Genomic DNA, 13,231 nt, shown 5'->3' on the forward strand with positions numbered 1-13,231 from the left:
AAAGGCACAGTTATGAAGTAGCAATGAAAATAATTTTATAATTTGGGCGGTGGTGGCACATGCCTTTAATCCCAGCACTCGGGAGGCAGTCAGATCTCTGTGAGTTCAAGGCCAACCTGGTCTACAAGAGATAGTTCTAGGACAGGAACTGAGTTGCAACATAGAAAGGTTGAGAACCGTTGTTCTAGGGGCTGGAGATCTCTGTTAGCTGAGTGGTTGCTTAGTATGCACAAGGCTCTGGGTTCAAGTGTGACGGCATGTACCTGGTGTGCTGATGGAAACCTTCAACCCCAGTGCTTCGGAGGTGGAGTCAGGAAGATTAAAACTTCAAGGAGGCAAAGGCAAGTGGATCTCTGTGAGTATGAAGCCAGCCTGGTCTACATAGCTAGTTCTAGGAGAGCCAAGGTTACACAAAGAGACCCTGTCTCAAAAAAAAAAAAAAAAAAGAGAGAGAAAAGCAAAACCCCAAAGCAAAAACCTTTAAGGTCACCTCAGCTATATAGCAAGTTTGGAGCCAGCCCTGGTGTCTTAGGGTTACTAGTGCTGTGATTAAACATTAAGATCAAAAGCAACTTGGAGAGGAAAGGGTTGATTTGGTTTCCATATCCTGAATCACAATCTGTTGATTGAGGGAAGCCAATGATGAAGAGGCCAGCTTGCTTGGCCTGCTTCTGTTTCCTTATAGTACCCAGGACCAAGGACCAGCTCAGGGGTGGACCCACCTACAAGATGCTGGGTCCTCCTTTATCACTAATTAAGAAAATGCCCTACAGGCTTATCTACAGCAAGATCTTATGGAAGTAGTTTCTCAGTTGATGTCCTCCCCCGCCCCTTAGGTTTGTGTTGAGCTGAGCTGTAAAACTATCCAGCACACTGGAATACTCGAGACCCTTTCTCAAACAAAGCAAACCAGCCTCACAAACAACCAAAATGCCTAAGCATGTTGGTGATAGTAAACCTAGATATGCAAATACAGCTGCAGCATCAGCAAGATGCAACCCCTTATTCCCATGCCCCAAGAAAGCTAGCATTTGGGGGTGCATTGTCAAGCTCACTATACAACCCAGTCAACAGGCCCGCATGGACAACAGGGTGTTCACCATTCAGGCGCTTCGTAAACGAAGCCTGGTGGTGGTCACATCTCATCCACTCCCTGATCCCTCCAGTGGGCGTCTGCTCGGGGACGAGAAAGCAGGACTCTCGGTCTCTTGTTCCACCTCCTGGAGTAAGGGGGAACGATTGGCCCACCCAGCTTGCACAGTCCCTGCGCTAGCAGTCCTGGGCTGTGCAGGCCATTTCCCAACATCCTAAGCATCTCTCTGTTCTGGAAGCTTCAGAAAGAGCTCGTCAGGACCTGGCGCTGCTGCCCCAGGCTGTGCGGTAGAGTTACAACTGGAGGTCTTTGAGAGCAACCAGAAGTAGGGAGAAATGCCGCCAGTGGGGACTCCCCGGAGAGGGGTCTGCTCTTGGGTCAGTGATAGCAGCAATAAGGCCAGAGGCTGTGGGAGGCAGAAATGAGCTCTAAGAGCGGTGGGCATTACTGGGTCCACAGTGGGAGTGAGATAAAACTTAGGAATGAGTTCAGCACACCAGCCAAGATTCCGGTGCTGCAAGCCACATCTTCCCACTTTTCCGCTCCTGCTCTGTCCCTCATCCCCCCAAACCCCACCCCATTTGCAAAACAATCTGCGGCTGGGATGCAGGCTTTGACCAGTCTGCTCATTTCTCTGCTCTCTCAGTACACAAGTTCCTGATTGCCCTGCTGGAAGCCAAGCACCAGGACATTTGCTTCTCGGCCTGTGGGGTTCTCCTAAACCTCACCGTGGATAAAGACAAGCGGGCAATTCTGAAGGAAGGTGGAGGCATTAAAAAGTAAGTAAAGCCTGGACTCCCAGCTCTCAGGATACTGGGGACATGTCTGTCCTGGGAGGTCGGGCCCTTGGACCATTCCACTAGAGCAGTGGGGGTCCAGACAGGGCTGAGAATCTACTGGGCACTTACCACAAATCAGAAGTGCACGGGTGGAAACTTTGTAGCCAGTGAAATTTGGAGATAAGAACTTAAAGGTAATTATATGGAATCCAGAAGGCTAGCCATCATACCAACCATGCAAAACTGCAAGCCTAATTCTGATCCACAGACGGTTCAGTGTGACCTCCCTCCCTCAGGCTAGTGGATTGCTTAAGAGAGTTTGGTCCTGGCGACTGGCAGCTGGCCTGCTTGGTGTGCAAGACCTTGTGGAACTTCAGCGAAAACATCACAAGTGCATCATCGTGCTTTGGAGATGAAGACACCAACACTCTCCTTGTCCTCTTGTCATCGTTTTTAGGTAAGGGCCCTTGCTGCGGATCGGTGACCTTTACCACACAGGTGAGAAAATAGCGTTCTCTGACCTGACCTGGCGGGGTAGCGATGGGTACGCAGTCGCAGAATGTGAACTCTTGCTGATAGTCTCTGGGAGGGACGGAGAGCTAGTTCCAGTTCGTGCAGACGGATTCCTAACTGCCTGGAACTGGAACTGTCAGTTTCTTCTATGGCTTCCCCTTCATCTCCTTAGATTGCACAAGTATCAGCAGCTTTGTGCCTCTGCTGTTTAAAGCATATAGACTCTGTCATAACTAAGGAAACATGGTTAAAAACTATTTTGAATTGGCATGTTCTCAGTTATGAAACCGTGTGACATTACGGTGGGCTCCTGTGCTTGGAAGGTAGAAAGCACAGACATTGAGGAGCGTTTACTACTTGGACTTTTTTTTCTATTTTTAGAATTTTTCCAATCTGGTTTTGGTCTTAAAAAAACAGTAATTGAGATCAGTTAATGAGTGACTGATATTTACAAATTCTATTCCCTACTTAGAGGTGAGGGCCCATGATGATCCAGTTATGATGGGCAATGTGGAGAGAGAGGCCCAGAAGACTCAGAAGCCATGGCCTGAATTCCTCCAGATTGGGTTTGGGGTGTTATTTAAATAGTATATCTCTCTCTTTTATCGCCTGCCTTCCTAGCTCTAGCATGCAAGTGACGAACCCTGTGCAGTCCCAGACAGTTGATTGTGAGGCTCAGACAGGCATCACACAGAAACGTAAAGAGCCACAGTCTTCCAGACAGAAGGCTCCAAATTTCTGCCCTCGCTTTACCCTTTATAAGTTTATAAACTTAGCCTCTTGTCTCGGTCACCGGACAGTTGCTGTGAAGACACACCGTGACCAAGGCACTCACATATGAAATTATTTAATTGGGGCTGGCTTACAGTTTCAGAGGCTTAGTCAGGGAGCATGGCACCAGGCAGGTGTGGTGCTGGAGAAGAAGCTGAGGATTCTTTGTGCAGATCCTCAGGCAGCAGGAAGAGAGAGAGACTGGGTCTGGCAGGGACTTTTGAAACCTCAAAGCCCACCCCCATGACACACTTCCTCCTTCCTACAAGGCCATGCCTCCTAATCCCTGTCAAGTAGTTTCCACTCCCTGAGCCTTCAACTATGTGAGCCTGTGGGGGCCATTCCTGTTCAAACCACACTCCTCTTTCAGCTCTATTGTTATCCCCTCTAAGTCTAGGAGATTGATGCCTTCTCTTCAGGGTGTCTAGGAATAAGTTTGCACTTACACCGAGAGTTTAGTACTGTGCCTGATGCCAGGCAAGACCTCAAGGAGGGCTGATACATTTTCTGAATGCTAAGGGTTGTGGCAGGATATCATTGGACAGGAAAAGAGGCTTGGGAATCACTTGAAAGAATCCGATCTGCTTGGCCATTACGGAGTTTGTCATGAGGACATATGCAGTTTTGTGTGTACACATGTTAAAATTCAGACTACAGAAAAGAACGGGCCTAGCTGTAAATGATTCAAGTTCTAAGTGTCCTTGTGTGTGGTTTCTCTGGTGGCAGGAAGCAGGGATGCCTGCACAGGTTGCCTGAGTTCAGTTCCCACGGGGCCTGAGCTCAGACATCAGCTGTGGAGTTAAGACAGCTGGCCTGGCTTAGCCTCGGCAGTTCTCAGTTCCAGGGCCCAGCCTGGGAATCCATGAGCCTGAGGTACGGAGCCAGAGCTGGGACCTCTGCTCCTGCTCGTGAAGATGATTCAGGGAGGGATGTGGAGGAAGGAGGAAGCTAGGAAACCAGGTAGTGCAATGTCCCGGGGGCTGGAGGAGTCCTGGCTGGCTTAGGGAGCCACTCACCAGAAGCCTGAGGCTTTGGTGTGTCTAAAAGACTGTCATTGTTGTCTAAGCTTGGGACAATCAGCTCTAAATAGCAAGGGGTCAGGGGCCACACATCCTGTAAGGACATCCAGAAAAGCTGTGGGCAGGGCAGAATCCCCAGAGGGCATTTGGTTGTCGTTGGTCTATTGCCTACTACTCCTTCCCAAGTTTCACAGGGCTCCTCCAGCCTTCGGCGCCCACACCTGCTGTATACCCCCTTGCAGGTTTCATGGCTTCTGAGCGCCCACAGTCATGGTCTCATCACAGGGACCCTCGGCTGCTAACATAGCGGTCAGTCATAGTGCATGACCGGTGATTTCGCCGTCCTGATGGCTTTGTACGCTTTACTTCTTCACTACCAGAGTCCCTGGAAGGAAATGGCGTAATTAGGTGCTTGGTGAAAGCTGTGGATTGGCGAGGAGGGGTGCTGGCTACCTTAGGTTAAGAGTACTGCTACGCACTTTTCATTGAAGTTTGTTTCTTTCGGCTGGTGTAGCGACAGGCCATCTAGTTGTCCAGGCTAACTGCAAATCTGCCATCCTCCAACCACAGCCCGGCGTGTCAGGGTGTCTGTACTGTATTATTGTTTTTGTAACACCCTACACTCCCAGGGTGTTTTGAGGTCGTTAGCTGAGTGCTGTCACTTAGGAGAAAGTGAGTCTGGAAAGGTTATATGACTTCCCAAAGGTGATACTACAGCAAAAGATGGGACTGTGTTTTCCTCTGTTGTGTGCCCAGCACATGTGACTCTAGCAATCTCCAGAGGAACACTGTGGTGTGAGGCGCTAACTAGCTCAGTTTGACCAGGCAGCCAGCTCATGGAACAAACCACACAGGTTTCTATGTGTGTGTGTGTGTGTGTGTGTGTGTGCTCGGAGGCCCAAAGGTCAGGTCACCTCACCTGCCAGCATCCTCAGAGGATGCCCCGGTTGAGTCTCACGGGGCTCGGATACTGGTGAGCTGGCATGGACCGTGTTCGGGTTCTGAGAATCTAAGGGACCACTGAGCCAACGCCCCAGCCCTCCTTGTGAATCCTAAGGCCTGGGGGCTGCAGGCTGTGTAGCCTGGACTGCAGCTTGATCTGTCTCACTGCTGTGGCTCTCAGAACTCAGGCAGGGCCATACCTGTGCTGTGCCAGACTGTACCACATGGGCATGTGGGACAGGGCACTTGAATTTCAGTTCTTTTAAAAGGACCTAAAGAGACCGACTGTGTTAAAAACAGAACATGCTGTTAAATCACAGAAGCCTGTTTCAAGACATAAGTGTTGGTTTTGAGAATATATGTAATAAAAGTAGAACACTGAAAGTTACCTAAGTAAAATAAAACCCAGAAAGTGATGATCTTCAGCATAACCATATAGTCTGAAATTCTCTAGTACCATGTCTTTTCCCCCAAAGATACACACATACTTCATACACACACACACACACACACACACACACACATATTATACACATACACATGTGTGAGAGACATGTGCAGATCACACAGAAACCAGAAAAGGATGCTGGATCCCGTGGAGCTGGAGTTAAGGTGTCTGGCAGCTGCCTGATTTGAGAGCTAGGAACTGACCTCAGGCCCTCTGCATTTTCCACCACTGGGCCATCTCTCCAGCCCCCAAAATCATTTCTTAAAAACTTCTTATTGAAGTGCTTATCTTGGGGTCCACCAATTAGAGACAACTAGTTGTGTGTGTAGTTTATTGTTGTGAATTTTAAGAATACCACTAGGTTGGAGTTGTTGTTGCTGTCGGTGGTGGTGGTGATGGTGGTTGTGTGTGTATATAAGTTTGTGTGTGTGTGTGTGTGTGTACATAAGTGTGTGTGCACTTGAGCATGTCATGGTACCTGGGTGACGATTAGAAGACAACGGTGGGGAGGGCAGTTCTTTCCTTCCTTCACGTGAGTTCTGGGGATCACACTCAGGTTGCCAGGCTTGGCAGCAGGCGCCTTAAACCTGCCAGGCTATCCTGCTTGTCCTAAATTCAATTACTGTGTGCTCACCCTGAGGTACGTGTGTCCTGGCATCAGGTTTTGTGACAAGGGTACAGTGGAGCCTGGCATTCCAGTGGGAGAATCACGACATGAGGACAATACCAAAGTGCCACCAGGCATGATGGCCCTGGAGCAGCGCTTCACTGGGCACGGTGGCACTGGAGCACTGATTGCTTTAAGTCATTCAATTCTTTGTAATACTTCACCCTACGTTTTAGCATTTGGAAGTGTGCAGTGCACAGAGAGAACAGAATGACTGTTATCAAGACCAGTGCTGTTTACACTGTGGCTATTGCCATCAGTTGAGTCGATTAGAACCAACATGTTTAAAAACTGAAGTGGTAAAGAAGATGCCAGATAGATCACTGCGCACAGAAAAGGTAGCATTTGCTTGTTATTTATATAAATAAGTATGTAGAGAGTCATGGAACAAAAAATACTGCTTCCTGCAGGCCACAGGACATTTGATGGAGCTGCCTTTAAGTGCATCAGCCTCTGCCGCTCCTGGCAGCACACGCTCAGAACTCTAACCCTAATGTAACGTACCACTTTTTAGTGCACTTTTTATTTCTGCATTTTACTTACTGTTAGATTTTTAACTATCTTTATCTTGTCTCTCCTGACATAGAGCTAATATGGTCTGGCTACTGATGAACTGATTTCCATATAGGCTGGGGCTCAAGGCCAACAGAGTGCTAACATTAGATTAAAAACCAAAAACAGACCAGGCAGTGGTGGCACATGTCACTCCCAGCACTCGGGAGGCAGAGGCAGACGGATCTCTGTGAGTTCGAGGCCAGCCTGGTCTACAGAGTGAGTTCCAGGGCATCCAGGGATACACAGAGATACCCTGTCTTGAAAAACCAAATCAACCAAACAACCAAACAACCCCTCCCCCAACAGAGAATATGCCGAAGCACCAAATTTATCCATGGCTTTAGCAGAGAAGGGAGTCATAAAGGGTCCCACCGCTAGGAACTATACACCTTAGGAAAGCACAGAAAACAGACTTTGGCAGCAAATGTTTAGTGCTCAGAAAGATCTAGAAAAGAGCAAACAGGAAGATGGTCTAGAAATCTGGAGTCACTCAGTCTAGCAGGCTCTTCTTGTCCAGAGGAAGCCAAACAGGAAGGCCTTTGAAGGCCTGGAACACAAGCAGTGCCCTCCCGGCTCAAGGCCTGGGTTATCTCACCGGTGGAGAGGGCCAGGTTTGCTTACAAGGTCTCCATGGAGGCCTGGCTGGAGTGTTTGTGTCTGTACAGAACTTATCTCAGAGCCGCATAACTCTGCCTTGTCCCGAGGAGGGGAGGGGACAGCCCAAACGGGGGATCCTACCCTCCTTATCTAGTGCTGGGCCACTGACACCCTCGATGCAAAGTACACCCTGCACAGACAGATGTCTGCTGCAGCAAGCCCTGTATAAGGGCTCAATTGCTCCTGTATTGTGTTTGCACATCGTGTAAGTAGCAGGATTTGTGGTTGTCTTGGGACTCAGTGGTCACTATGTAAGTTCTCTACCTTAGGCCAGAGAGCTAGGAATGGCAGAGCCAGCGCACGCACATTCCTGAAGTCTGTTGCCTCAGGGGTGAGGTGAGGCCAATGGGAACAGCAAAGAGGCAGTGTCTAGTGAGGACTGTGGGGTGGGGATACTTAATAAGTGTGTTCACAGAATAATTCAGTGTGCTCTATGTTAAACAAATGAAACTTTTATTTTTCATCTTATCTTGACAAGTGCTTTCTGCATTTTTTGTGTTCTCTTTGGAGACTCAGATAGTCCTTAAGATTCTCCACATCCCCAAGTTTTTTTTATAGGAAGTGTGGAGTTGGGAGTGCCTTTTGTGTCGAATTGGCCCACTTTCCCAAGAGATTCCTATCTTTCCATCATTGGAGTAATTAACCTTTCTAAAGCACATATAATGAAATCATCTAATCCCCACTTATTCTGAGAAGTTGTCATTGACTTTTGGATGCAAACAGATGTGTGAAATTTAGGAAATTATTGGAAGAAAAGCTCACTTCAATCTAAGAGGATTTTTTTAAAACAATAACAACAACAAATTATTGTTCTTTAAAATTGAGACACTAAAATATACTTGTTTTGCAGGAGCATGCTAGTGCATGCTGGCTTGCAGGGGTGTGTTGGTGCATGCTGGCTTGCAGGGGTGGGCTAGTGCATGCTTGATGGAGGAGGGTCTGTGTGTTACTTTCATTGGTTAATAAAGAAACTGCCTTGGCCCTTTTGATAGGACAGCAGCTTAGATAGGCGGAGTAGACAGAACAGAAAGCTGGGAGAAAGAAATCCGAGTCAGGAAGTCGCCATAGCTCTCCTCTCCGAGATGGATGCAGGTTAAGACCCTTCCTGGTAAGGCACCACTTCATGGTGCTATACAGATTATTAGAAATGGGTTAAGATGTGAGAGTTAGCCAGTAAGAGGCTGAAACTAATGGCCCATGCAGTGTTTAAAAGAATACAGTTTGTGTGTTGTTATATCGGGTGTAAAGCTGGCCATGTAGGAGCCAGGTGGCAGGAATGCTGGCTTACAAGAATGTGCTGGTGCATGCTTGCTTGCAGGGGCATGCTGGTACATGCTAGCTTGCAGTGGTAGGCTGGTGCATACTGGCTTACAGAGACATGCTGGTGCATGCTGGCTTGCTGGGGTGGTCTGGTGCATGCTGGTGTGCTGGGGTAGTCTGGTGCATGCTGGCTTGCAGGGGTAGTCTGGCGCATGCTGGCTTGCAGGGGTAGTCTGGTTCATGCTGGCTTGCAGGGGTAGTCTGGTTCATGCTGGCTTGCAGGGATGGTCTGGTGCATGCTGGCTTGCAGGGATGGTCTGGTGCATGCTGGCTTGCAGGGATGGTCTGGTGCATGCTGGCTTGCAGGGACCTGTGGGTGCATGCTGGCTTGCTGGGGTAGTCTGGTTCATGCTGGCTTGCAGGGGTAGTCTGGTTCATGCTGGCTTGCAGGGGTAGTCTGGTTCATGCTGGCTTGCAGGGATGGTCTGGTGCATGCTGGCTTGCAGGGATGGTCTGGTGCATGCTGGCTTGCAGGGACCTGTGGGTGCATGCTGGCTTGCAGGGACCTGTGGGTGTATGCTAGCAGTCCCAGCAGTTAGCACTCCAAAGGCTGAATGCTGGCTGAGGTTCTGAAATTCTAAGCCACTGTCCTGATTCCCAGCACTCAGAATCAGTTCCAGGGGATCCAGTCTCCTCTTCTGACCTCCACAGATACCACACATGTGCATGGTACACAGGTTTACAATACGGGAACACCCAGAGATATTAATAATGATAATAATAAAATAATATAAAAATAACCAAAACAGACCCAAGTAAATTAAACACACGCACAGAGTTCTCAACCATTTGTGAAGTTCAAAAGAGTGCCCATTAAAATAGCTTTCTTTCTCAGAGTACAGTGGTATGAGCCTGTGGTCTCCTCTGCTGGGAAACTTGAAACAGGAGAATCATATGGGTTCAGGAGTTACAGATTAGTATAAGCCTAGGCAACATAGGAGACCCTATCTCAAAAATACACAGACTAAATAAATAAATAAATAAACACGTCTTTTAGACCCAGACCACATCGTATGTCACCAAGTCATGTCAGTCATGGTGTATTTAAGATAACCCGGAGTGAAAAGCCTGCCACCCCCATCCCTCTACCCCACCCCACCCCCTCCACCCCCACTCCAGTGGGAAACGCTCTATTCAGTGTGATCACGCTCCACTTAACTACTATCATTTTGATTTTCTTTTCTGATACAGATGAAGAATTAGCCCTGGCTGGCAGTTTTGACCAGGACCTAAAAAGCTATCATCGACTCCACTGGGAAACGGAGTTCAAACCTGTGGCACTGCAGCTTCTGAAGCGAATTCAGAGTCACCACACGGCCCTGGAGCCCCTGCCCATCCCTTCTTTCTAACATGACAGAGGCTAAAGGCAGAACTGGGAAGTCAGGCCTCCCTCATTCTTGGGAAGTGGTAAAAGCATGACTGTTCCTCAGTACCAACACATGTGGAGAATTTGAGAATACTGATTTTAGTGAATAGCCTACGTATTTTGAAAGAAATAAGCATTTCTTCTTTTTCTAGGAAAAATGAATATATATATTTTTTCTGCTATGAGAGATGTGAGATGGAAATATACACATTTTTAAGACTTCTCTTTCTATTTGCCTTTAAATCGCTTAGAAATATCCTTAAACATCCCAATCTGACCACTTTGGAATGAACGCACTTGCCGGTTCACTAGTGAAGAACTGGGCAATGGAGACTTTGTGCACGGGAGGAACAGTCTACAGGAAGGCACGCGACTGTGTGAGCCTCTTTCCCACCTCCTGCTACTTCTAAAAATAAGTTCCGTGCCTCAGACTAGTATTTCCTTGTTCTCAGAGTAAGAGAAGGACTAAGCAGGAGAGAGAACACTGCAGGGAAGGCTGGGGATGGAGCTCAGAGACAGAGTACTTGATTGCCAGGTTCCGGGCCCTGGGTTTGATCCCAGCATGGGTGTAGGAGGAAATATTGCTTTAGGTCACCTATCTTTTTAGATTTTTAGTTTAATTTTTTTTCTTCTGTTTGTATGGATGTTTGGCCTGCACGTTATCTGTGCACCCTGTGCATGCAATACCTCTGGGGGCCAGAAGAGGGCGTCAGATCTGAGACTGGAGTTCTAAATGGTTGTGAGCTGTCTTGTGGGTGCTGGGAATCAAACTCAGGTCGTCTGCCAAGAGCAGCCAGTGCTCTTAACCACTGAACCATCTCTCCAGATCCTACTTTCTTTTTTATTAGATTTAATTTTTTTTATTTATGTGGATATGTGTTTCTGTGTAACCATACCCTGTGTGTGTGGATTCCTCTGAATTAAGAAGAGGGTGTCAAATCCCCTGGAACTGGACTTACACACAGTTTTGAGCTCCTGTATAAAGATGCTGGGAGCCAAACTCAGGTCCTCTGCAAGAGCAGCCAGTGCTCTTAACCACCGCGCCATCTCTCCAGCTCCATCTACCTATTTCTTGAATTAAGTAAAACAGATGAAAAAGAGTACTTTTCTTTGCTTTTCTTTTGCAATACACTGACCGGATTAGATGTTCTTTTCTCTTTAGACTGTGTCTAAGAGGGACGATGTGACAGATTAGAAAATGCATGCTTAGCTGTGCGGCATTCCTGGTTGACTCCTAGCTTGCTTCTAGCTGGGGGGGGGGCTTAGACAGTGAACCAAATTTTTGAGCTCATACAACAAAATTATTTTAGTGTATTCCCGAGTCAGGGTTCTTAGAGGAGCAGAATCAATAGGATGAATATAAATATAAATATATGATCAAAGGAGATTTCTTATGTTGGCTTACTGGTTGGGAACTCAAACAATGGTTGTCTACATTTTGGACACTGTGGTCGGTCCCCAGAAGACTGAAGGCTTCTGCAGCCTCGGCGCTGAAGGCCTAGAGGATTCCTGGAGGGCGTCTGGTCTTCAGTTCGTACTGGAGACCGAAGAAGCTGAAATCCTATGGCAATGGAAGACAGCAGCAATGGCGGCAAAAAAACAAACAAACAAAAAAAAACAAACAAAAAAACCCCCCACTAGTCGATGGACCTGACAGCCAGTGTGAAGGCTGGAAGGCGTTTCCCTCAGACCTCTTTGTGTCTGGGCAGCCTGGGAGAGAATGGCTGACCTCTGTGAGGGAAGGTTTACCTCCCTCAGTTGAGCTTTCCAGGAAATGCCCGGCAGGCAACTTGCACAGCGGTCTCTTAGTTGATTCCAGATTGACTACATTATTAACACACAGTGTAGTTTTGAATAAAGCATCCAGTTAGTGGGTTTTAAAGGCTCTCTGTAATTATTATGAGAGGGTCTGTTTGCTCCCCTGGGGGGGCGTGTCAAATTTGACTTTGAATAAATTTTGACTTTAAAAAGACAAAGCAGTGTGACTGTAATTGTCAGCCTATAGTAGTCAAATGGAGAAGTGCAGTTCTGCTTGGAGAAAGATGTTACAGAAAGTTTATTTTTGACCCCAAATGTGACCTTGGGATTAAGGTAGGCACCCCAGACTGAAGGGGTTGCTGAAGGCTCCTTGGAATGTTTCCAGAGGCGGGGCCAGTCGTAATCCATCCAAACATGCAGTAGGTTCAGCATAACAGACGGAATCCATGTAAGCTCCAGGGTCTAACCTTGGCAAGCACTTCTTCAAGCACTAAGGATGGAAGTCTTTTTTATCCACAGATGATGTGGGATTCCCCTCTGTATGCCGTGATGTCATTGACTAATAAAGGAACTGCTTTGGGCCTACAGCAAGCTATAGGGGAACAGAGCTAGTCAGGGAAAACTAAACTGAATGCTGGGAGAAAGAAGGATGGAGTCAGAGAGAAGCCATGTAGCCCCACCAGAGACAGAACTTTAGCTGGTAAGCCACAGCCACGTGGCAATACACAGATTAATAGAAATGGGTTAAATCAATATGTAAGAGTTAGCCAATAAGAAGCTAGAGCTAATGGGCCAAGCAGTGATTTAAATAATATAGTTTCTGTGTGATTATTTCGGGGCTGAGCAGCCAGGAACAAACAAGCAACCTCCTCACAACACACAGAAAGCTACATATTCTTCCAGTAAAAATAAGCAAGTCCTTCTGCACTCAAAACAGATCCTCCCTCAGTACTTGTCACTACCAGCTCCCTGTGGAGTCCCCTTTTCTCCTCCACACCAAACCCTTCCCCCAGACTCAGGGAGGCCAGGCCCTCTCTCACCACCTGTTCGCAAGTGTGAGTTTTTTCAGGGTAGGGGAACAAATAAAAGCATAAAATCTTCCCTTCTTTCATTTTTTTTGAAGTTAATATGTGTATGGGTGTTTTGCCTGCAGGTATATATGGTTGTGAGCCACCATGTGGGTTGGGTGCTGGGACTCAAACCCAGGTCCTCTGAAAGAGCAGCCAGTACTCAGAACTGGCTCTTAAGAGATGGAGAGCCATCTCTCCAGACCCATCTTGTTTTCTTTTTGAAGTTTCCATATATGTGTACATGTGTGTGTGTGTAATAGTATGTTGAACACA

General features: G+C 47.4%; 1 protein-coding gene across 5 annotated transcripts in view; it reads left to right on the plus strand.

Annotated features, from left to right (window-relative positions):
* The window catches only part of Armc2 (armadillo repeat containing 2), a 114,822-nt gene extending 103,599 nt beyond the window's left edge, over positions 1 to 11,223 (plus strand). For 3 of the 5 annotated variants that reach the window (XM_075944705.1, XM_075944727.1, XM_075944738.1), the window contains exons 16-18: positions 1,740 to 1,872; positions 2,169 to 2,329; positions 9,956 to 10,254. In XM_075944705.1, the coding sequence (XP_075800820.1) occupies positions 1,740 to 1,872; positions 2,169 to 2,329; positions 9,956 to 10,113 (452 nt within the window). In that variant the 3' untranslated portion in view covers positions 10,114 to 10,254. Of the gene's footprint in view, positions 1 to 1,739; positions 1,873 to 2,168; positions 2,330 to 9,955 lie in introns of all 5 variants that reach the window. The other 2 variants (XM_075944717.1, XM_075944709.1) reach the window with 1 other exon arrangement.
* Positions 11,224 to 13,231: the final 2,008 nt, after the last annotated feature.

Source organism: Microtus pennsylvanicus, chromosome 1 (genome assembly GCF_037038515.1).
Source record: "Microtus pennsylvanicus isolate mMicPen1 chromosome 1, mMicPen1.hap1, whole genome shotgun sequence".
Lineage (NCBI taxonomy): Eukaryota > Metazoa > Chordata > Mammalia > Rodentia > Cricetidae > Microtus > Microtus pennsylvanicus.